We start from the raw sequence: 25,039 nt of genomic DNA, 5'->3' as shown, positions 1-25,039 counted from the left end.
TCGTCGTTGCGGCACGATTTAGGTTGGGGCTTTTGAACGTTGGTCGTGGAGGTTCGAATTAGGCAATTCAGTTTCTGGCTTTTTTGATTTATGATGCAGGTTTTGAATCGAGGGAGAAGGAACTTACGATTAGGGTTCAAAGGGCTAAATCGCGATTCTGGTTTGAGATTTTTCTGCAGACATCATCACGATTGAACGAGCATGGTTATGGTGGAAGCGAGGCGCGATTTAGGATTTGATGTGTCTCTAATTTTGTACAGGTCGCCATGGCTACTGAGGGTGTGTGGTGAAGGTTGATGGTGGTTCTGTAATTTGGAACGAAGATGGTGCGATGTTCGCGCATGGAGGTTGATGGTGTGGTCGCTATGAAGGTTTGATTGTACGAGAATATGAACCTATGGTGACACTAATGGCGACATGGTGGCCTTGTGGTGGCACTTTTCACATACGTTGCCAAGTCAATTGACTCATTGTGCCACACAATCAATAACTAGACAACTCATTCAATTTTGACCAAGGAACAATTACACTTTTTAACACACAAAAAGAACCAACTTAAACTATTTTTACAAGATATAAGACAATTATGAATATCTAAAAAAATAAGACCATTTTGAACAAACCTAACCAACCTAGGAATCAAAATATTTTGATGTCTTGTTTTTTATTTTACATTAAATTTTAAAAGTTTCAATATGATATTTTATATTTTTATTGAACAAGTCATTTTGATTCCGTTTGACCGTTTGATATAAAATTTCTTTTTCTTTTTGGCTAAAACAAAATATTCACATACTTTCAATAATTGGATTAGTTACATATTATCTACTAAGTTTACGTATATTGCAAACATATTTTTATTTTTATTACTATCTTAATTAAATGTTTTTCTTTTATTTGTGTAATTTACTTATAATGTATATTTCAGATAATATAGTCGTCAATGTCATCAAATAATCTAATTTAAGTGTTTTTACTTTTTTATAATTATTTAATATTTATCAAATTATTATTATGTTATCTGAGTTAGTATTTATGCCATTATACTCTTTTTCTTGATATTTTTAAAATAGAAAGATGTGTATCCCGTAAACATTAAATCAGTGTTTATCTTGCTCTCATTTTTTTTAAAGAAATTACTTAATTATTACTATTTTAAACAAATGAGAGGCAGGTACGTGATATATAATGTTATCTGATACTGAAGATAAGTAAAAAAGATTTTACTCGTTGAATATAAAAATGAATTTTTATTTTTAAAATAAATAAAAATGATTTTCAAAATAAAAAATAAAATAACGAAACTCACACCACTATACTCAAGTATCATCGATATTCATGAATAGTAATTTCACTTTACAAAACAGGCCATTAAAGAGTTTTAAAAAAGCTCAATTTGACGTTTTGTGATTGTTAAATAATTATGCTGTTTAACTAATTAAAACAGTAAAATATCTTTATTAGTCTCAAATTTATTTTATTTTTTTGTCTTTTTAAAGGTTCACTTTTGTATTTTATATTTCTGAAAATATTTATTTTTTGTTTTTTTAAGCAAAACATTTTTAAATGTTATCAAACCAACTCTGTTGTATTATTTAACGCATTTGTTAAAAATAAACCTTTTTTTCGAAACGACTTCTAAATCTTAATATGCCATACCGAAAAGGAAAACTACCAAAATAAGTAATACTTAGACTAAGGATTTTAGGACAACTTCATTTTATTTTCTAAAAAACATTTTTACATGACATATTATATAGTACTTATTTTTTCCTATAGAGTTTATTCTTGCTCACTGTTAAATACTATCGTACTCACAATAAAGTCAATGTAACTAATTAACAATATAATTGTTTTCCAGTTGTTATTAGTGTCTTAAGATTAGGCCACCAGATAATTTTTTATTATATCTTTTGCATTAAATAATATCTAAAAGCCATTGAATTATGTAAAATTTTAAAGAAGAACTGGAAATCTAATTTCTTTAAAATAGTATCAAATTGACACAACTTCAAAATGAAAAAGTCATGTTATGTTGAAACGACTTCACTACTGATAAATGAGGTTGTGTTAACTTCTGTGAAAAGTTGAAGTCGTCATAATTTGTGACGATTTTGATTAAGTTTAATCATAAACTAAAACAAAGTTGTGTCATGTTGTGAAGATTTGAGTTTTGTAATGAATAAATTGAAGTTGTACAACAACTTTTGTGCTAATTCATGACTTCTATTACCCATGTATTTAATACTTCTTATTTTTATTTTTTTTTCAATTTAATAAAAGGAAGGTTACAAATAAAAAGAAAATTCAACATCTTTTTAAAGGACTACTTTGTTACATTTGGGAAAAAAATATATATGGGACAACATGCCACACATATATCTTCTTCTTTATCGTATAGGTTTTATAAGGAGGTGAAGTTGGATTATCTCATCATCATTGTCTTCATCTTCTTCTTGTCGATAAACATTTTGAGGTATCTGTGGAGGAATAATGGGTGGATAATATTGCATAAAAGATGGAGGATTATATGACAATGGAGGTGTTGATGTTAAAGGTCTAAACAGATTTGTTGGGGGACCAAAGAAAATATCTGATTGTGAAGGAAAAATGTTATATCTGATTGCAGAGTGGTTGTCGCAAAAGATGGTAGCAGGTTGAGAGAACAGAAGGCGAAGATTAGTGAGAAGATTGGTGAGCCATTGAATTTCACAGGCAGTTTAAGCAAGAGCACGATATTCATCCTCCGAAGAGCTGTGCGAGACAATTGATTGCTTCTTAGATTTCCAAAATATTGGGGAATCGCCCAGATAAACAATGTACCCCGTGGTGGATTTGTGAGAGTCAGGGCAACCAGCCCAATCTGAATCACTATAAGCTTTTAAAGTGAGAGTGTTAATAGCTTTTAAAAAAATACCCTGACCCGGTGTTTGTTTGATGTAGCACATAATTCTGAAAGCAGCTTGGTGATGAAGCTTAGTTGGGGAAGCAACGTGTTGGCTTAAACGGTGGACCGCATATGTGATATCGGGGCGAGTGTTGGTGAGGTAGATAAGTCTCCCTATTAATCTCCTGAAGGCAGCAGGATCATCAACAGGATCACCTTGAGAGCAAACTTTGGTAGAGAAGTTCATTGGTGTACTGACAGGAGCAACATTAAGCATCCCTGTTTCGTTGAGAAGATCCAAAGCATACTTGCGCTGGGAGAGATGGATACCTTCACTACTTCGTGCCACCTCAAAACCCAAAAAATAAGACAAGTTACCAAGATTTTTAATTTTGAAACGATCATTAAGCATATTGGTAATGTGATTAATGTCATTAATGTCATTTCCACTCAATATTATATCATCTACGTAAACAATCATGATAGTAATGTTGTCACCATTGTGTTTGGTAAAAAGAGAATGATCACCTGATGTTTGTGTGAAGTCTTGAGAAAGGAGAAAAGAAGATAATTTATCATACCATTGACGACTAGCTTGTTTCAAACCATAGAGGGATTTGTGGAGGAGGCAAGCTTGGTTAGGACCTGTGGCAGTGACTCCTGGTGGTAATTGCATGTAGACTTCTTCATACAAGTCTCCATGTAGGAAGGCATTATTGACATCTAATTGCTTTAGATGCTAGTTTTGAGCAGAGGCAAGAGATAAGATAAGGCGCACACTAGTAAGTTTTACCACGGGTGAGAAAGTGTCAAAGTAGTCAATGCCCTCCATTTGGGTGTACCCCTTTGCAACAAGGCGGGTCTTGAATCTATCTATTGTGCCATCTGCATTACGTTTAATCTTGTAAACCCATTTGCATCCTATAGCCTTTTTATTAGGGGGTAGAGTAGTGATGGTCCAAGTATGATTTTGTTCCAAAGCAGTGAGTTCTTCCTGCATGGCCGATTGTCAATGTTGGTGTTGTATGGCTTCTTTGTAGTCTTGTGGATCATCAAGGCTGTCTAAAGAAGAAATAAAAGTTCTATATGCAGTAGATATTCTATCAAATGTTAGAACATGATCAATAGGATATTTAGTGCTAGTGTTGTTATAAGAGGAAATTTGAAAGTCTTTTAAATATGCAGGAGGTTTTCTTACTCTAGTGGACCGCCTTGGAGAATGAATGTCATTCTCTATATTGTTTTCATCATTGTTTTCAGAATCAGATGAACTATTGGAAGTAAGCATTTCAGAAGGTTGATCATGATCATAAGACATTTGATTATTATTTAAAGGTAGAGGAACATGCAAATTATCATCATAAGGTTGATCATGATCATAAGACATTTGATTATTATTCAAAGGTAGAGGAACATGCATATTATCAGTAGTGATGGATTCTTTATCAGGAAAATCAGTTTCATAAAAAATAACATTTCTAGATATTTTAATATCATGCTTGTCAAGATCATAAGTTATATAACCTTTGGTAGTAGGATGGATCCCAAGAAAAAGATTAGGCTTGGCCCGGGGATCAAGTTTCTTCCTATTAGCTTGAAGAGTGCTCACATAACATAAGCAACCAAACACTTTGAGTCTACTAATATCAAAATCTTTCTGATACAACCTGTCATAAGGAGAACTGTCTTGCAGAAAAGGTGTAGGCATGATATTAATAAGGAGAGTAGCATAATTTAGAGCATAAGTCCAAAACTGAATAGAAATATTAAAATGAAAAACTAAAGCTCTAGTGACATTTAGAAGATGTTGATGCTTCCTTTTAGCTATCCCATTTTGTTGGGGTGTTTCATTACAGGAGGTTTGATGAACTATGCCTTTAGTCTTATAGTAATCATGCATATTAAATTCACTACCATTGTCAGACCTAATGACCTTTATGGTAGTTTTAAATTGATTTTTAACATATGCAATGAAATGAATGAGATGTTGGCGGGTTTCAGATTTAGTTTTCATCAAATGCACCCAAGTGTATCGAGTATGATCATCAATTATTGTTAGAAAATATCTATGAGAGTGTAAAGAAGCAACAGAGCATGGTCCCCAAATATCAACATGTATAACATCAAAAGGATTTAAAGCATAAGAAGTACTAGAAGGAAAAGAGAGGCATTTTTGTTTGGCAGCATGACAAGCATTGAAGTTATTAGATCTAGAGTCAATACAATGGTATTTTTGTTTTAAGATATCTAAACGTCTATCAGACATATGACCCAACCGATTTTGCCAGAGATTATTACATCTAACTTTACATATTTGGTGAGTATTTGCAGGATTGTTTGAGTGCTGCCTGATGTTGTTGTAGTCATGAAAGATGTATAAACCAGCGTGAGAGTTAACTGAACCAATCTTCTTGTTTGTTGTCATATCCTGAATAGAACAAACGGTATTAGTAAAGGTAAGGCATAGATGATTATGAGCAACCAATTTAGATATAGAGATGAGATTATAACAAAAATCAGGAATAAAAAGGACGTCCTTTAGAATGATCTTGTCATATATCTGAATAAATCCTTTATGAGTTGCTTTTGTTTTCATGCCATTAGGTAAATTGATAGTAATTGGGTTAATCTTTTCATAGAATTGAAAAAGATCAAGGGAAGAAACAACGTGATCAGTTGCGCCAGAATCTAAAATCCAAGAGATACTACCTTTTTCTTTGTGTGAATTAAGACCAAACATGGTTTTACCTGTAGCAGTTGTAGAACTGATTTGATTAGTGGATGCAGTCCCTGTATCATTGGTGGGTTTGATAAGAGCCATTAAAGCTTGATACTGTTGTTGAGTCAGCCGAACTTCATGATCAGGAGCATCATCTTGACTCTCGGCTTTGGTTTCTTGATTTCTGGTCATGAAGCTTTTTCCAATGTGAAGTCTATGACCGGGGGGAGACCCATGCTTTTTGTAGCAAACCTCAATGGTGTGGCCAACTTTACCACAGTGAGAGCAAGTCTTTCGACTGGTATAATTTTTGTTCGCAGGGAAGCCATTTTTCTTGAAACAAACAGACTCAGTGTGCCCATTTTTACCACAATATGAACATGAAACAGGATTAATAGCAGCTACGCTTTTTGTTTCTAAAGCATTGAGAAATTTATTATTCATAACTTGTCTTTCTTGTTGCATAACGTATGAAAAAATTTTGGAAATAGAAGGCATGGGATCCATTAAAAGGACATGGATTGAATTGCAGGACACGATCTTCATGCTTTCTTTGGGCAATAATCTCGGTCATTGCGCAAGAACATGGTGTTTCACATGAGCAGATTGGTTCTGGACGGAAATTCTCAAGTTCATCCCATATGATTAGAAGCTTAGTGAAGAATTCCGTGACAGTGCTATCTCCTTGACGCAAGCAAGTTGCTTCATTTTGCAATGCAGAAATTCTTAGAAGATCTCCCTGAAAAAATATGGATTTGAGGTCATCCCATATGGCCTGAGTGCTATCCATCCAAAGAATACTGTGTCATATGTCAGGTGAAACAGAGTGAACAATCCAGGAAACCACCATATTGTTGCACCTCTTCCAGGCATTATGAGTGGCGTCCTCCTTGGGTGGTTCATTAGCAATCCCATCAACAAACTGGACCTTGTTCTTGGCACTCAAAGCAGTAAACATTGATTTATTCCAGGCGTGGTAATTGTTTGATTTAAGGAGTGGAGACACAAAAGAAACGGCTGAACTTTCACCAGGATGAAGATACAAAAAACTGGAAGAACTATTATGATCTTCTCCCATTTTGCAAGAAATTGTGAAAGAAAGCAAAAGAAAGTAAAGAAAAGAGGATTTAGGGTTAACACAACAAAACTCTTCAAAGAAGAGCTCTGATACCATCATAGAAGAACAACAGCGGAACCTTCTGAGCATTTGTGGATGTTCATAATATCGCATTTGTGTATGAGTGAATACATCGTGGAAAACAGAAAATAAACCTAGAAAAATGAACAAGAAGACAACAGAGAAAGGAAACTGGAAAACCAACTTTTGTATTATATGAAAAATGTAAATTGTACAATCACATAAAAGAATTATATAAGAGAGGGAAGAAACAGAAAGGGGAAAAAGGAAACAGAAAAGAAACGGTGAATCGGTGCACGTGGAGTAATTAATGAGAGGCAGTGACAGTGCTTTTAATAGTGTTCTGACATATGGTGATAGTTGTCTCTCCATATGGGAGATGGAATGTATGTGTCTTTGTTCTTCACCTCTTTATCAATGCAGTTACCAAATGGTGGTTAATGTGAAAATTAGAAAAAGCGAGTAGATAGTCAAATTCAACCACATTTATCATGTTCTTCACTCGTGGATGAAGGAATTCAACATTCTTTATGACCCATATTACATGTCGTCTAGGACAAACTAGTCTTTCGGTACCTTCCAAAATTGTCTCAATAGTATGCGTATCTTGCAACCGTAATAGAGACATATCAGAAGGATGTCTCTTAGCCATTATATGAGAACTTACATGAATAATAAAATAAAAAATAATAATAGTAATTCACTCTTCAAAAACATTATCAAGAGTAAGAAAGAATGGAACATAAGATTGACAATGTAAAATTTTATAGTGTGAAAGTAATATTTTTAAAAATGTAAACTAACGTATACAACTTTAAGAACTTTCAAAAGAACTAAAACATGGTTTGTTGAACGTGAGACAAAGACAAAGTGCATGTTATGAGATGGTCATCTCTATCTTGATTATATTATTGCTTTATTATGAAAAAAAGAACAACAACAATCAACAATGTGTACTATCTAAAGATATAATCGACAAAGTTTTGTGTTTGTTGTTAGGAGATCGCCACCCCCTAACTCCAACATTGACTAATATCCTACATGATTAAGTTAAATGATTAGTGGTGTGATTGTGGAAAGTTTCAAGCTTTACGACTACTTTATGCTCATGTCATTGTTGTTTTTTCACATTGTCATTTACATCTAACAACATTTGTTGATTCAGTTGACAACCTGTATAATATTTTTAAGGCTTATGAAGTCTAAATTCATCAAGTTCACAATGAAGATTATTAGTCTATTTATATGGGATCCAATTTAATACTTGATCCCTAAATATATTGTAAGAAATAAGAAAGACCAAGTACAAATTGTATCCATAATGAAATGGACGAGTCAATTTTAAATAAGTAAAAAAAAAAAAAAAAAGACAAACAATGTTCCTTGTGTAAAATTGTCCATATAAAACAATAAAATTTCTATCACCTGTAAAATAATTCAAAATCCTGTTTACTTTATTTTCATTGCATTTATTTAATATTTATCAAATTCATAAACTACTTTAATCACTTATTTATTTAATTCTTATTTCTTACTTCATTACACCAAATCATTTAGTAAATTTAGTTACATAATAAAAAATCATTCTTATCTATATTATGTAAAACTAAAAAAATAAGAACTATAAAACAACATGAAACACAATGTCAAGAATTCGATATTGAAATTAATAGAAGTCGTTACAATATAGCACGACCTCACTTCATTTTATTATAAAACTAAAATCTTCACAACATAATAACTTTAGTTAATTTGATTACAAAATTGAAATAGTCAAAACTTGATATAATTTCAATTCATTAAATTAAAACGGAAATCATTATAATAAAATACAACTTCAGTTCATTTCAATACAACGTTGAAATTGTCATGACATAATACGACTTTACTTTTGATTAGTAATGAAACTTAATCAATGTCATCTCAAATTTGATGACTTTAACTTTTCACAAAAGTAGTCACTGTTTGACACAATTTCAGTTTATCAATAAAGTCACCTCGCCTCAACATAGTAAGGCATCTTCATTTTGAAGTCTATTAGCTCAACTTTGATCATATTCAATTTAAAAATAAAATAAAATTCACCATTCTTACAATTTTACAACGAAATTACATTACAGGGTAAATTTCCCGATTTTGGGACATTATGATAAAATCGAATTCACATTATTAGAAAAGATTAGAAAATATGAAAATTAATTTAAAACATTTAGCTATGCGTGCTATTGAATTTGTATATAAGTTAACTCTAGAATATTAAATTTGGTACCTTTGCTTAAGAAAATAATTTATATCATAATATGCTAATTGTATCTAATAAATTATAAACATCGAGATAATATAATTTTCGTGATAAATTTTCTATTAATTCATAATTTATTGAATGTTCTGATATGATGTCTGGCTGAGGATTGATGAACTTTATCTAACATTCTTCAGTGTATCATTGTTTAAGGATCATATGATTAGCTAATAACTTTAATTAAAGGTCATCCAATAATAGATTATTATTATAACGTTATTAACCTATAAAATAGATATTTAAAAATCAGATTTTGTATTATTTTTTTAAAACTCATAAGCAGTATAAGTTTGTTTCATTCATAATACATAGAATTAAATGCTAAAATCAGGGTGAGAATTTTTTTTGGTGAAAGAAAAGGTAACATTGACATTTGTCAAAATATGCTGAAAGTTCACATAGTAAATATAACTCTAAGTCAACAACACATTAAACCACTTTCTGCAACATCAGTCTCCTTTCACATTGTTGCAAGCAATTCATATCTGTATTGGCTTATCTGATTCGTTAAATCGTATTCGACAGCAGCAACAAGAAACACGAAAATGTGAGCATTGGCAGAAGTCAGAGGTCAGCTCCATAATCTACTGTTCAAAAAGAACAAAGTGGAGTTCTTGAGAGGCTAATGCATCAGTTGCATCAGTTACACTAAGAGTAAACCTACCAAGGGAGAAAAACACATTTAGAACTAAACTTTCCACCTCCGAATTCTCTGAGTCTTAGAAGTTAAACATGGGAGGGCTCAAGTTACTCAAGCACCAAGCTTAAAAATCGCAAAGGCATTACAGTAACTGATAGTAAAAACAAAAACAAAGGCATTCTCTACTGGCAGCATAACCAAAGTAAAACTGATTCTCTGCTAGAAGGAATAGACGCTCATATTTGAAAGTAGATAAGAAACGATGATACCACCAAGGGGGCAGAACGTAAGATTTGAGGCTCCTTTCCTAAGATACAAACTAAAATTCATCTTTCGAGTAGTTATCACCTTTCGCTGATGAGAAAAGCCACTGAAATATCTGAAAAAACTTGCTGCCCGAGGGCTCATGCTCTAGCTTTGGATTACAGACCGTATGGTAGTCATGCTTCTGATGTGGTGCAACTATTTTTTCCTGTGGGGAAAACTCAAAATTAAGAATAGCAGAATATAAAACAGCATGCCGTAATCAATATAACATATTAATCATATTCATATTCAGTAGTGGGACTACAAAAGTACCTTGAATAGTTCAAATGGGCAGAGATCAGAGCCATCACAACCCTGTACATGATGACACATACCGAGTTATTGACAAATGATATCTCAATATGATTTTAGACAATAACTGAAAAATTGCAACCCTCGGACCATAATCATTGGTAAAACTAAGATAACAAGAGCTTACTGGCAATGGAATGGGGTGTTCATTGTGTAACACCTGCACAAAGTGCTTGCTTGTAGATTTATCTGGAGCAGAACAACTATACAAGACCAGCATGTTGTTACCAGCAAAAGGGGCTACAGTGCTACCCCGCCATTTTCTTTTCTGTGGAGGCATTGGAGGCTGCTGTAGAGGTTGTTCCTTCTGAATTTTTTTAATCTCTGCACTTTGTTAAAAGAGAATATGTATAAGCACGCTAACTACTAGTTAGTAATGAAAAGTAAAGAAAAAACAAAACAAAATTATAACTATGTACATATTTCAAGCAAAGAGTATAAAAGTCTCACCAGATCCTTCAAGAAATAAACCAAGGAGACATGAAAATGGAACTAAGGTTTCAGCATGCGCAAACCGAAGTCTTGCCTTTTCAAAGCTGCCAGAAGCATGTTTTCCTATAGAAGCAATCAAGAAAGGGGGGGATGAGTCAAGTGTTCACATATTCAGGAGACGTGCTTCAAAAGGAGAAACAATAGGTTGTAAAGTAAAAATAATCTCCCTTGCTATTTTTTTATTACCTATAATTTCAATCAACAACTTTGAATGAGCACGCGCACAAAATAATCAGCACGGGGAAAAGAGTTTGACCCAGTTTATTAATACACAAGAAATGTAAATGAACAGAAACAATGAGATGCAAATTACATAGTATTTATTGCTGGAAATTACGTAATGTAAAATTAATATTTCCTATTTTCATGGAAGGCAGCAAACATTTTAAAGTTGTTCTAGAATGAGAGGAATCTTTTCCCTTTAATTACAACAAACAAATAATGACTTCCTTAGCTAAAGTATGTTCAAATAAATTATTGGCTCAAGAAGATATTTGTTTGATCAAAGTACTATAAAACATAGCTAAAATGCCAACGGTTGTCAGCTAAGGCTGAATATGTGTGTACACACACGCATTATGACATATGGAGTCTTTGCCTGAGGTATTTGTGGAAAAGACAATTTTAACATATGATTTACCAGAAAAGGTTAATCTATACATAAATATTATGAGTTTCAATAACAGAATATGGCATGAAGACAAAGATTTATAGTACACACTTAAAAAGTACAAAATTAAACTACCTTCTTTAGCTATGATAGCCTGTTCCATGGATTGAAAAACATCTTCAAGTAATGGCACTCCCATTCTATAGTTTAGTGAGTTACCATAACCTTTCAGAATAAACATCTCCAAATCATCTGTCCACTCAAGCAATTCAATCTATGCACACAGAAATTAGCATATCAATAAACATCCAGCATATATTAACATAAACTATTTTTCGTTTCTCCACTCAACAATAATCACATCAAAAGTTATCTCTTTTGGCCTAGCATGAGAAATAACTCATCTGGAGTTATCTCTTTTTTGAATTCTGCTTCTTTGCAGCCAGTTAAAAACGATGCTATTTGAATGGAATTTTCAGTTTTATTATAAATCAATAAGATATTGTAGAAATATCTCATCAAAAGACTGAAACGTGCTTTTCATATATCATAAGGTCAAAGTTAAATAGTTTCCTGACATCTTTATAATTTTTTATTCTCTATTTAAATATTTAGACATTCTGTTAGGCCTCTACTTGTATATAGTAGGAGAAAAGCAGTTACACAACCTAACTGCCAAGACATTAGGAGGGTCGGTTGAGGGGATCATGTATATAAAGGGGGATTAGTTGTAGTTGTGAATAGTTAGTGAATTCATTTGTTTTTGTCAGGTCCCTGTTAGTCCTAATAGGAGAGGTTAAGCTCTCTATTGTTTGTATCCATTGACTGCTATTGAATAACAGAGGCTATTCAGTTTAGTTGTGGGTTGCCTGTGAGTTTAGAAGTGTGTTTCTCATAGGTTCTTGAATTTGGTCCGACTTGCCGGATCAAGAAGGAGAGGAATCAGCGATGGGAAGTCAGACGGAGGGAAGATTGGACAATTTGGAGATTACGGTGGAGGAAATCAAGGAGGAGACAGCGGCGATCAGGCGCGATCTATACAGCAACTGATGAGGGTGATGGGTGGAGGTCACAATAATCAAGGGGGTGGCTCTGAAGGAAGTAACAGCTCTGTGAACGAGAATCAAGAAAGGCGCGACAACGGGGAATTCCCCAAAATTGGCGGAAAAGGGTCGGAGTTTGAAGGAGTGGAACCCCATAATTGGATCAATCGAGCCGAACGGTTCTTCGACATCCAGAAGGTGGCCGAAGAAGATAAAGTGGATCTAGCCTACATTAGCATGGAGGGGAGCGCTAGTTATTGGTTCAAGTATTGGAGGGAAAAAAACCAAGAACGGTTCTTGGTTGGGTCTGAAGGCTGGGTTGATTAATCGCTTTGGAGGTGGTTTCAGGGGGACCGTATACGAACAAATGGCCACGCTGAGGCAAGAGGGGACAGTGGAAGAATTTGTTAGGAGTTTTGAGATATTACTGGGTCAGACCCAAGGTCTATCGGAGGAGTTGGTATTGGGATTTTTCCTGGGTGTGCTGCGGGACGATATCAAGGGGCAAGTACGTATACAAGACCCTCAAGAATTGATGGGGGCGATAAGGGTTGCAAGGGATGTGGAGGACGCTATGTGTCGAGCACGAGACGGAGGATGGAACGGCGTGAAAATAAACCCAGAGGGAATGCGAGCCACGTCGACGGTCATTAGAAGCGACATTGATTGACAGACCGCGAGTCGAACGGGTGGGGCCGAGGGAGTTGGAACGACCAGAAAGGAGGGGTCGTCGGCGGCGAGTAACACGAAAGGAAGTATCGCTGGGGGAGGCGATAGTAGAGGAAGAATGGTAAGACACTTACCTTACCCGGAGTTTCTAAAGAGGCGGGAAGAAGGGCACTATTTTCAATGCGGGGGCCCATTTCCAGGCCATCGATGTTCGGAGAAGAGCTTGAGAGTGTTGCTGCTAGCGGAAGACGAGGAGGATGACGCAGGTGATGGGGTTGAACTGGAGCTAAGATCTATGGAATTGTCTGCTTGCTCGGCGGAAGGGTTGACTCAGCCCAAAACTATGAAGTTGACCGGAATGATAGGAGACCGGAGGGTGCTGGTCCTGGTCGACAGCGGGGCCAATCACAACTTTATCAGACAGAGGTTAGTGGAGGAACTGAAGTTGCCCATAGAGAATATGCCCCCTTATCAGGTGAGTTTGGGGGATGGGCGGAGAAAGTTGACAAGAGGATGCCGTAAGAAGGTCGCAATCGTTTTGGTGGAGGCGGAGGTCAAGGAAAGACTCCATTTAGTCGAGCTGGGCGGAGTGGATGTTATCTTGGGGGTCAAATGGTTGGCGAAACTTGGAGAAGTTAGGATTAATTGGGACAAAATGATGATGATATATAACGTGGAGGACAAAATGGTAAAGATAAAGGGTGAACCAGCTCTGTCGCGACAACTGGTGGAACAAAAAACTTTATTAAAGCTAGTGGAAGCTGAGTCAGGGACTTTGGTGTGGGACCCGAGCCTGGTGGAGATGCAGGGGAAAGAACGGTGAGTGGGATGGGGATATGATGCAGGCGCAGAAAGCTGAATTAGAAGCAGTGCTGCAGCCGCACTAACGGGTATTTCGAGAGATACCCGGATTGCCTCCACCACCTAATAAATAACACCGAATCCCACTCAAGGAAGGGTGGATCCTATAAATGTGCCACCATACTGGTATCCTCATCTTTTGAAGGGAGATTGAAAGGCAAGCAGCGAACATGGGAAGACAGGGCAACAACCCATTACCAATATACGAGTGCAACCTTGGGGACAAGGTTGTTTCAGAGGAGGGTGGTATTGTTAGGCCTCTACTTGTATATAGTAGGAGAAAAGCAGTTACACAACCTAACTGCCAAGACATTAGGAGGGTCGGTTGAGGGGATCGTGTATATAAAGGGGGATTAGTTGTAGTTGTGAATAGTTAGTGAGTTCATTTGTTTTTGTCAGGTACCTGTTAGTCCTAATAGGGAGAGGTTAAGCTCTCTATTGTTTGTATCCATTGACTGCTATTGAATAACAGAGACTATTCAGTTTAGTTGTGGGTTGCTTGAGTTTAGAAGTGTGTTTCTCATAGGTTCTTGATAAAGAACCTATCACATTCAAAGAGGAGATCGTTAAGATTAGATCATAGATTGCATCGCATAATGACTACAAAATAGAAGTACCTCAGAAGGGATGAAAAGACCACACGCTTGATTAGTTATATCCAACAAGGATGCCTCCTGTCAAAATAACGACAGATTAAGCAATAAAAAAGAAAGAAAATTATCAATCTCCAAAACCTCAGTTAAATGATGATTTATAAACTCAAATTAGTAAAGCACAAAAGGAGCTGGGATTAAAATTTGTAATAACCTGTTTACACAAAAACCAGAGAGAAGATGTATCCTCCCTAGTAAAATTAAGGTAATGGCGTCCAATCAGTGCAGATGTAATCTCATCCAAAATGGGTTCCTTAAGTTTACTAACTGCAGGTTCCTGGTTTTTCCGATAAGCCTGCACCATAACCCAAGAAGAATTACACAACAGACAAAAAGTTATAAAAGTAAGCATAAGTACTACCTTTAAGAACATTGAAGATCCCAAATTATCCATTTAACCACAAAGTCATGCTCAAATATTTGGCAAATAGTAATTACACATGCTGCCTATCAATTACGTCATATAGCCAACAACTTTCACATTCAACCAACAATGGACTAAACATGAGGAAAATTTGGAAATTTAAATTCATTTAATTTCAGAATGGGATAACAAGGCAGAAGAAACTTTGGCAATGAAATGAGAAGACACAGAAACATGGTCATCAGTAATTACAACGTAAAAAGGGTGACATTCAGCTTGAGTGATTTTATATAATGGCTAACAAGCACGTTTTCAAATAGACATTAAAACATATGAATTTGTCTAACTATAAATTCTACAATTACATTAAATTTTGTCAAAACACTTGTAATTAATGCATTAAGAGTCCTGCATAAAAATCAACCATGACTACAATCTACCTTGTAATTATGACAGCAGTCATGAAATCTCAGCTGTATGTCACTAGCACGGCTTTCACTTGTAACAGCAAAGGCTCGATGACGCTCAGGTCCAAGACTTCCATTGCCTCTGAAAAGCCCCATACCAAATGCCACAGCACTGGCAGACGCTCGGGGAATCTGTTTACATGATAAGAGATATGTGAGTTAAATAAATTTGTAGGTTCCAATTGTCTAAAGGCAAGTCCATATGTTATATTGCAGTTAATAATGCACTGGAACTGCAATAAATCAGCATCAAATCAGCACTCCGTCAGCAACTTGAAGCAAAAATACTCTTTTTGCTTCAGATTAATCACCGTGTCTTTACTAATCCAAAAACTATTAGTGTTGTAAATTGTGGTAACAAAAACTAAACTAAAATATCAAAATCGAAGATAAACTCACCTGAGATGTCTTAATAGGATAGACGTCGGGATGGTATTCTTCATCAAACAAATTTGGAAACTTGGCTCTAATCCTGATTCCAAGATCATATAATTCTTCCTCTCCTTTGCTAATTAATTCACCACCCGTAAGCCTTCCCTGCCAAGGAGATTTCCATCCATTCAGCCAGGAAGGAACCCTCTCCAAAGGCAAATTTCGCTCTTTTGCATCCCTCACAAGATCTTCCAGATGAGCAGACAAATTATCTAACTTCTTTATCCTTTTCTTCGTGGGAGAACGAGTTCCATGCCTAGCCTAAGTAAAGTAGCATCACCATCCTCTTCCATTAAGTTAAGTGCAACCAGTCAACCAGATAGTTCAAAACTATCAAATTTTAATCAAAACCTAAACATTCTAGAAATATTAACCCTTGACTCAGTTCAACACCATTGTACCTTTCTGCCGCAAACAGGTTAACAACATAACACATTCATAATCAATAACAAAACACTTCAAATTGTCGGGAAAGTTACCACAAGATTCAAATGGATCGGAACACATCCCTCGGGGATTTTAGAAGGAACGAAGTTACTGTCAGCAATGTCTTTCACGGCACCATATCTGCAAAGAAAATTAAGACAAACAAATTAATAAAGTCAGCAAACACATGCATGCATACAAAATCCTCATAAAAAATTTCTACGAAATAAAAATAAAATAAAATCCCAAAAAATGGGCGAAAAGAAGATATAATTTGTCGAATCAATTACAAACGAAAAATGAGAGAGACCTAGAGACAGTGGAGAGGTGCTTGCGAACATCGAAAGCTTCTTCGGCGTTTGAATAGCCTATCAACCAAAGGAATAATAGCAGAGCAAAGGCCATGATAGAATTGCTCATTCTCTCTGCGTTTTCAAATCCGAATTGGAATCAATCACCAACTACAACCATAAATTTAATAGTTTATGGATTTTTTACACAACTGGAAAACCAAAAACAAAAAGTTATCGGTGTCTCCGGTGCCGTCAATTCGCCAATTGGCTGAATAAGGTTATAACGGATTCAATATTCGACTACCCTCAAGTTTCCAAAAGAATTATCTGGTTCCATCTTACATCAAAACCAGGCATACAAAGTAGACTAAGGAACGAAAGGGGAATTGAATCTTACCAGTAATTCTAAATTAGAGTTTGGGAAGAAAGAGAAATGAATGGTTTTTATCAGGCTGATGGATACGACGTCGTGTGTGAGATTGGCGCAATGGCGGTGGCACCTGCAACCGGCACCGTTTGTCTGAGACGGTCGTCGTTTAAGATGAGTGGGATGGAAAGAATTACTTGCTAAACGCGATGTCGTTTAAAGTGTCCAAAATATGAAATAAGTAATGCTTCGAATTATGAAAAATGCGACTAACATATGTTTTTCAATTCAAAATAACTATGGATATATTTGTTATTTCACCAGGGGGAAGTATAATAAAATGGATGAAAAATAATGGATAATATCAAATGTTTAAAATTATAGAATTATAAAGGGTAATAATTTTAGAGTTATAGGATTACACACCATAAAAGCTATAAAATTATAGAATTACATAATATAAAATAAATAATTTTAATATAGAATAAGTTTAGTTAAATCGAGATTCATATGCTTGATTTTGATGTTTGAACTATTGAATTTATAATTTTAAAATCTTAAACCAAGCCAATTATTTAACAAATATAGTTGTTTATTTCATTTTGATTGATTAATTTAATTGTCACATCTTTTATCGACAAATCACATATATTTAGTTGCATAACATTATATTGTTTATTGTGCTTCTGAAATAATTATATTTTTCTAAAGTTAAAATGAAAAAAAAAAAACTTATAACATATCTTAAAGGTTTAATAGTCTATTTTATCCCCAGTTTTATTTAATAATGTCAATTCAATCATTTGTTTTAAAAGAGTTTGAAATTGGTCCTCATTTATTAATTTTTGCGTCAAAATCATTCCTTTCGACAAAGTTAATGGACTGATGATCTGGCAGCAGTTAGTGGTAATGTGTCATTTTTATGTTGTATGTGGTGACGTGGTAAGCAATTAGAGGTTGAGGTGGATACTGCACATGGCAGCCCCTTCTCCCAACCAAAATTAGGGTTTTGATGGAGAGGGAAAATTGCTTACTCCTACGCCGCGAAGGAAGGTTGCTCGTGATTCTCGGCCATGGATGGAGGCGTGAGTTACTCGTTGCTACTGGATCGCGATTAGGGTCTTGAACTGCTTTAGGGTTCCTGATTTCTTTTCGCATGTGTGTATTGGGTGGAGAATACTCACGGCGACACGAAGCTCGCGCATCTTGTTCGTGAGAGGGGTTTATGATTTAAGCTCGTGGTCCTTCTGTAGATTTTTGGTTCTTGTAGTTTACAGGTTTGATTGCGTCGTAGATGAAGATGTGGTGGTTGCAGGTTCTCGCGTTGGGTGGCGCGATTCTTACGACGGCAACAGCCTGAAGTGGGCTTTGCAACACGACAACGGTGGTGATGCTTCATAATGGTGATGGCACGAGACAGTGGCGGTGGTGAGGTCGCACTTGCGTTCACGATCCTGCTAGGAGATGCGTTAATGGGGAGATGGCGACCATGGTGAGGACACGATTCTAGGTTCTCTCTGCCTTTGATTTATGCATTGATCTATGGTGATGTTGACAGTGTGGGTGGTGGCGACACAATTGGTGTCAGCGGCGCATGGTAGGATAATGGTTCTGTTGTGGATGAATGGTCGTGGCGGCGTCCTAACGGCGACTTCACTGTTGCGGCGCGACAAGATGGTGGTGGCGGATAGGGTTTGGCTGACGGTGGAGGAATTATGGTTTCTGCTGTTTAGGGAAGACTAAACCTAAATCAATTTTCCCCAATTAAAAAAAACCCTATCTTTAACATCGACCTCAACGTGTAATTAAATAACATGCCAGTAAAGCTGTCAAAATGGGTCACAACCCGCGAGCCAACCCGACCCACCACGAGTTCGGGCAGAGTTGGGTTTGAAAAAATTGAATTTTTTTATGCGGGTCAGATTTCAACCCGGCTCATTTAAACCCGGCTCATGCGGGTTGAACTCGTGGTGGGCCGCGTTGGCCTGCCAACCCACCTACCTAATTTTATTTTTTTAATTTATTATTTTATTTATGAAACCATGTATACCAAAAATGTAACCTTTGCTTTCACAAATCACTCTCACGAAACTTGCTCTTATTTACGGTGTTGTCACCCTCACTTCACTAAAATTCTTCAAGGAGCAGGTAAAACATCCTTCCTTTTTTCTTCTCTTTTCTCCACATTTTTGTTTTCTCACTTATCTTTTTTTTTTCGAAAACCTTATAATGACAAAAATAGGGGTTTTCGAAAACTCTATATATCAGAGTTTGTTCATTTTATTTAAACAATTTGAGATATTATTTGAACAAGCTGCTTTTGATATATTTGCATTTGGGAAATTGTGTTACAGATTAAACTATTAATTTTTTGTTGATGTTGTTGAGTACTGGTTCTCTTTTTTTTAACTAATATTTTCTTATTGTTTTTCGGAATTGTTCTGGAAAATCTTTATCAGGATTTGGAGACAACAAGAATGAGGATCAAGGGTTGCAAGTGCGCAACTACATTCAGGTTGGTTTGACATTTTCTCCTTTTGCATATAATATTTCCAATGCATGCTTGCACGGTTGGGATTGAGGATTGTTCTTTAGTAAACAGAGATAAGGAATGACTTATAAAAGGCTGCCATGGTCCATAAATATTTCCAATTGTTCCAATATTTAAAACATTGTGAAAGGCTGTCTGTCATGGTCCATAAGTGGATAGATCATATTCAAATTGGTCCAATATTTAACATGAGTGAATTTTTCTAATCCAATTTTTACGTTTTTTAAACCAGAAAGGAAAAAAAAAAACATACAAAAGAGTGTGAAAAGGAAAGAGTAAAGACATGAATAAGGACCACTTTCTAGGTTACAAATCCAACAACAAAGGAACGTGAGTCAATGAATATGGTTGAAATAGCTAAAAATATGTTGCAAGTAGCTAGCTAGTGGCTGTCCATGAAATACAATATGAATTGCTTTGAGAATTTTGTCTGCATGTATAAATTTTGAAATACTATTTTCAGTCATTATAAAAGAGTAACTTTGTTAGTATCTACAAATATTTTTTATTTTCAAATAAATAAAAAATGATTATTACAAGGGCCTTGTCAAATTTTAGTTTTGTTCATCTCACAAATATCATATTTTATTCATACAAGATATGTTGAGAGAATTTAAAACCTGTGTTATATTTTAAAGATAAATTTTAGATGCATAAAGAATATAAAGTTGTTTGAAGAATATGTCAAATTAAATTCAGTTGAGTCAAACACTTCAAGTTCTCAAGTTTCCCTTCCAACACAACCTTCTTTCACTAATGATGATCCGATGATGAAACTACCCTTGCACTTTCAGCATATTGGTCGGGGTCCATGGACATTGGCTATAGGCAAAAGAAAATCGTGGAAAAAACTACCTGAAAAGACATTTGGACTTAACCAACAGTGTGTGAATCAAATGAAATGCAAAAAATGATGAAGTTCTATGATAATTCTACTGTCATGTGAGGACAAACACTTGAGTGGTGAATAATGATAAATGTTGATTTGGTTATTCATATTTTATGCACAGGTGAATTATTTGAGTCATTGCACCATGTCATATTTGTTTGAAATCTTTGGGAATGCATGTGATTTTTTTTAGATGTGCAAAGTCATTCTATCAAAATGTCAAATGTCTGTTGTGTCGTTTATTTTCTTCTGTGATTTCCTGAAGGCATGAAATAGTTCAAGTTTGGGGGAGTTGATAAGTGTGAAAAAGAGTTATTTTTACACTTATAAATGATCTCAATTTTGTAATTATTCATGTTATTACTCAGTGAAAAGTTGTAATAGGAAGTAGAATGTTATGTAAATTATTGTACATGAAAAGATGTATAAATGGGAATCTGTCAGCCAATTCTCGCAGAGCGCAAGCCTAAATTCGCAGAGCCAGAAAAATAAATTCGCTTAGCGCACACATACTTGAGCGCTAAGCGAATAACAACAGTTTTACTGCAGCAATTAAAATAAATTCGCACAGCGCACACACTCTTGTGCGCTAAGCGAATTAATGAAGTTAAGTGGCTCTTAAAAGACGTGACAGGAAGGCAGAAACCATCTTCTGCCCAACTTGACTCAGTCACGTCGGCTAACAAATTGACTACAATGTACCACGTCCAATTACCACTAACGCTGTTGAAGACAATTTAACAGAAAGGATCCAATTGATGCATTTTTGATAAATTTGGGATCTAATTGAGATTTTAAAAAAGAAAGAAACTAAATTGAGATTTCACGCGAAAATAGAGACTAAGTGAATGATTAAACCTTTTTAAAAAAACAATCTTAACTTCTAAAGCCTCTCTCAAGTAGATTAGAAAAATTAAGATAAATTTAGTCTTACTACAAAACTTTAATTAATTTTTAAAAATATTATTATATATATATATATATATATATATATATATATATATATTATTAGATAGTTTAATATACTATAATTTTATTATATTTAAATCAATATTTTTATATTATATATTATATTTATATTTTTATATTTTTATATTATATTTATATAACCTTTATATTTCATATATATTTTTCATATATCACCGAACAACCATTAAATATTTAATGTTATTATTAATTTTTAACTTTTATTAAAAAAATTGAATTATCACTTTTAACAAATTCTCTAACCAAATGTAGCTTCTGTGAAAAAAAAGTTAACATGTTAAATAAATAAAACTATTCTAGATATAAACCAACTACAAAAGATAATATAGGCGCATATTCCACCAACACTGATATAGTTGAGGAGGGCCTGAAATAATTATCTGATTGTGTCAAAACAAACCAATTCAGTTACTTTTAAAATTTATTATATTAAATCAGTATACAATTAATATATTAAAGTAATAAAGTAATTAATAATAATTTGTTATATTTTGAAAAAATATTTTGTTATATTTTAAAAACATATTTTGTTATATTTTAAAAACATATTTTGTTATATTTTAAAAACATATTTTGTTATGTATCATCTAGTATATAGTTAGATGTTAAGTAAACACATTTCGCTAAAAAATAAAATAGTAAGTTGCATTCAATTCAAGTAGATATTTTGTTTCCTACTCTTTCTTTGTATTTAAGAACTTGTTTTTCCTCTAAAAAACAGCTACATTATTTTGGTTATAAAATAATAAATTGAGAAGTAATCTATAAATGGAAATTAATTGAACAAAAGTTTGGGTAGTCCTTTTTTTTTTCAAATATTCGATTCCCTATAAATTTGGATCTGTTTTATTATTATTCTCCCACACATAACAAAAATTAAAATCAATTAGTTTGTTAATTTGTTTTAAAAGAAAACAAACTTTTAATTTTTTTAAATCGTAAGCAATAGTTAATAACACCAATTAATAACACGACAGAAATACTGAAGCAAGTCAGTTAAACTCAATCTGAAATATTATTATATTTATTTAATTTAAAAATGAAATTAAATTTGAAAACATATTTTAAAAGAGTTATAAGATAAAAATATATTTTTAACTAATTATTATATTAAAGGAAAAGAAAATATCTAAAATAAAAAACAAAATTATTCTGAAATTAAAGAATAAAAACTAATATTAAACCATTGATGAAAACACATTGAAAACTTGTTTGCATTATTAGAAAACTGTTATTTGCTCATTTGCAGAGATTTTGGGACTCATTGATTTGATGTTGTAATATGCACGGCTCTTGTATTATTGTGTGCTTTGCTATGCCCTGCTATTATTCCAGCTCTTGCACTCTCGATGTTTTCTGTTTGTGGGAGCATCAGATTCAATGTCTTCTAAAAATTGAATATAAGGAGCATATATCCATTATCCGTTCCCACATGAATACCCACAAAATAAACCCAATGGCCCCAATTAGACCACCTAATCCCCAATATAGGACTACCCTTACCTTCCAGCATATTGGTTAGGTCCATGGACTTTGGCTATAGGCAAAAGAAAATCGTGGAAAAAACTACCTCAAAAGACATTTGGACTTAATCAACAGTGTGTGAATCAAATGAAATGTAAAAACTGATGAAATTCTATGATAATTCTACTATCATGTGAGGACAAATACTTGAGTGGTGAGTAATGATAAATGTTGATTTGGTTATTCATATTTTGTGCACACGTAAATTATTTGAGTCATTGCACTATGTCATATTTGTTTGAAATCTTTGGGAATGCATGTGATTTTTTTTCTAATGTGCAAAGTCATTCTATCAAAATGTCAAATGTCTGTTGTGTCCTTTTTTTTCTTCTGTGATTTCCTGAGGGCATGAAATAGTTCAAGTTTGTGAAAAAGAGTTATTTTTACACTTATAAATGATCTCAATTTTGTAATTAGTCATGTTATTACTCAGTGAAAAGTTGTAATAGGAAGTAGAATGTTATGTAAATTATTGTACAGAAAAAGATGTATAAATGAGAATCTAACAATTAAAATAAATTCGCACAGCGCACACACTCTTGTGCGCTAGGCGAATTAATGAAGTTAAGTGGCTCTTAAAAGACATGACAGGAAGACAGAACCGATCTCCTGACACGAAAAATAGAGAAACGCTTTAGAGAACTGGAGAAGACCATCAGGAGACCCTTCAAGACATCAAGACTTCACTTTCTGCAAGGAATTGCAGTAAAGAGTACGTTTTAGATGTCTAGGAGATGCTGGTTTTTCTGTTAATTGGAATCGGTTGTATGACGATACATTAATGTAAATTTCCTGTGCAATATATGTCTCTGTTCTTGTTCTTGACTTGTTTTAGATTATACATAAGTATAATTCTTTTTTAAGGTTCTTTTGTACTGGGAAGTATTTTTAGAACTAAAACCGTAAGAAAAGAAACTATTCTTATAGGACTACCCTTGCCCTTTCAGCATATTGGTTAGGGTCCATGGTCATTGGCTATAGGCAAAAGAAAATCGTGGAAAAAACTACTTCAAAAGATATTTAGACTTAATCAACAGTGTGTGAATCAAATAAAATGCAAAAACTGATGAAATTCTATGATAATTCTACTGTCATGTGAGGATAAAAACTAGAGAATACACTTCAAAATTAATCAAGCAAGATAATAATAACCCTGGTTAGACTTTGGGTATGTGTTTATTTATATTGGTAAAAAGATTTCAATTTTAAAACATCTCCTAAAATTATAAAATTAAAGAAATAACCCACCAATTCAGTTACTTCTAAAATTTATTATATTAACTTAATACACCATATATTAAATAATAAAGTAATTAATAATAGTTTTTTATATTTTAAAAACAAACTGTCTTATCATCAATTAGTGTAAAGTCAACCATTGTAATTTAATAATAATCTACTACACATTATTGTGGAATTTGATGGTAAAAATTAAAATATAATTAAAACAATTAGTTCGTTAATTTGTTTTGAAACCTGTATCAGCAAAATGTAGTACCAATAATTTTGTTGAAGTTACTTTGACTTATTATTTAACTAAAAAAATAGGAAAAAAATATAATTTGATTTCGCTGTTATTATTTACATCAATATATTTTTTTTTCCTCTCATAATAATTTAACATAGTTTGGTTGCTTAATTTTGGGTCACTTGAACGTGGTGTGCGTGCTTTTGCTTGAAGTTTGGAACTTTGGTTTTCAATATCATACTAAATTGTTGGAGTAATTATGAATTAGAACTTTGGAAGAGTAATTGTTGGAGTAATTATGAATTAGAACTTTGGAAGAATATTATTTTGGAATTTTTAGTTTTAATGATAAAGGCATATATTTAAAAGCATACTGAGAAGCTAAAGTGTTAGTATTTATGATTCAGAGATTTACAATAAAGAGTAATAAACCACATGCATTCAATTCTTTCCCTCTAACGGTTAATATTCTTTAGTTTCAATAATTATTATTTGGCCCATTCAACAAATTATAATTATTGCCGGTCTCTACACAATATACCTTCATGACAAATATACCCTTAGCCATATTTATCATAATTAGATCACTTTATAAAATTGGCTAATATAATATAATGGTCCTAACACATTTAATAATTA

The 25,039-nt window shown here is 33.8% G+C and overlaps 2 protein-coding genes across 5 annotated transcripts; both read right to left on the bottom strand.

Annotated features, from left to right (window-relative positions):
* Positions 1-2,720: 2,720 nt before the first annotated feature.
* On the bottom strand, positions 2,721-3,887 carry LOC106774731 (uncharacterized mitochondrial protein AtMg00810-like). Its single transcript, XM_014661770.1, has 2 exons — positions 3,681-3,887; positions 2,721-3,626 (listed from the first exon to the last, which is right to left on the bottom strand). Exons 1-2 carry the CDS (start codon positions 3,885-3,887, stop codon positions 2,721-2,723), a joined length of 1,113 nt encoding a protein of 370 aa, XP_014517256.1.
* A 5,468-nt stretch (positions 3,888-9,355) lies between these two features.
* On the bottom strand, positions 9,356-17,221 carry LOC106776102 (multiple inositol polyphosphate phosphatase 1). Of its 4 annotated transcripts, none has more exons than XM_022786531.1 (12): positions 16,632-17,005; positions 16,375-16,462; positions 15,863-16,156; positions 15,437-15,595; positions 14,787-14,927; positions 14,597-14,653; positions 11,542-11,680; positions 10,755-10,859; positions 10,432-10,628; positions 10,266-10,307; positions 10,035-10,158; positions 9,356-9,706 (listed from the first exon to the last, which is right to left on the bottom strand). In XM_022786531.1, the coding sequence occupies exons 1-12, from the start codon at positions 16,739-16,741 to the stop codon at positions 9,690-9,692; spliced, it is 1,473 nt and encodes a 490-aa protein (XP_022642252.1). In that variant the 5' UTR covers positions 16,742-17,005; the 3' UTR covers positions 9,356-9,689. The 4 variants fall into 4 exon arrangements, with proteins under 4 accessions (XP_022642252.1, XP_014518914.1, XP_014518913.1 ...); XM_014663428.2 differs by adding an exon at positions 17,012-17,221 and having other exon boundaries at positions 9,361-10,158; positions 16,632-16,823; XM_014663427.2 differs by adding an exon at positions 17,012-17,221 and having other exon boundaries at positions 9,361-10,158; positions 16,632-16,782.
* Positions 17,222-25,039: the final 7,818 nt, after the last annotated feature.

The sequence above is a fragment of the Vigna radiata genome, chromosome 10 (assembly GCF_000741045.1).
Source record: "Vigna radiata var. radiata cultivar VC1973A chromosome 10, Vradiata_ver6, whole genome shotgun sequence".
In the NCBI taxonomy this organism is placed as follows: domain Eukaryota; kingdom Viridiplantae; phylum Streptophyta; class Magnoliopsida; order Fabales; family Fabaceae; genus Vigna; species Vigna radiata.
The sequence above is the reverse complement of the archived record's forward strand: the minus strand, read 5'-3'. Positions and strand labels throughout refer to the sequence as shown.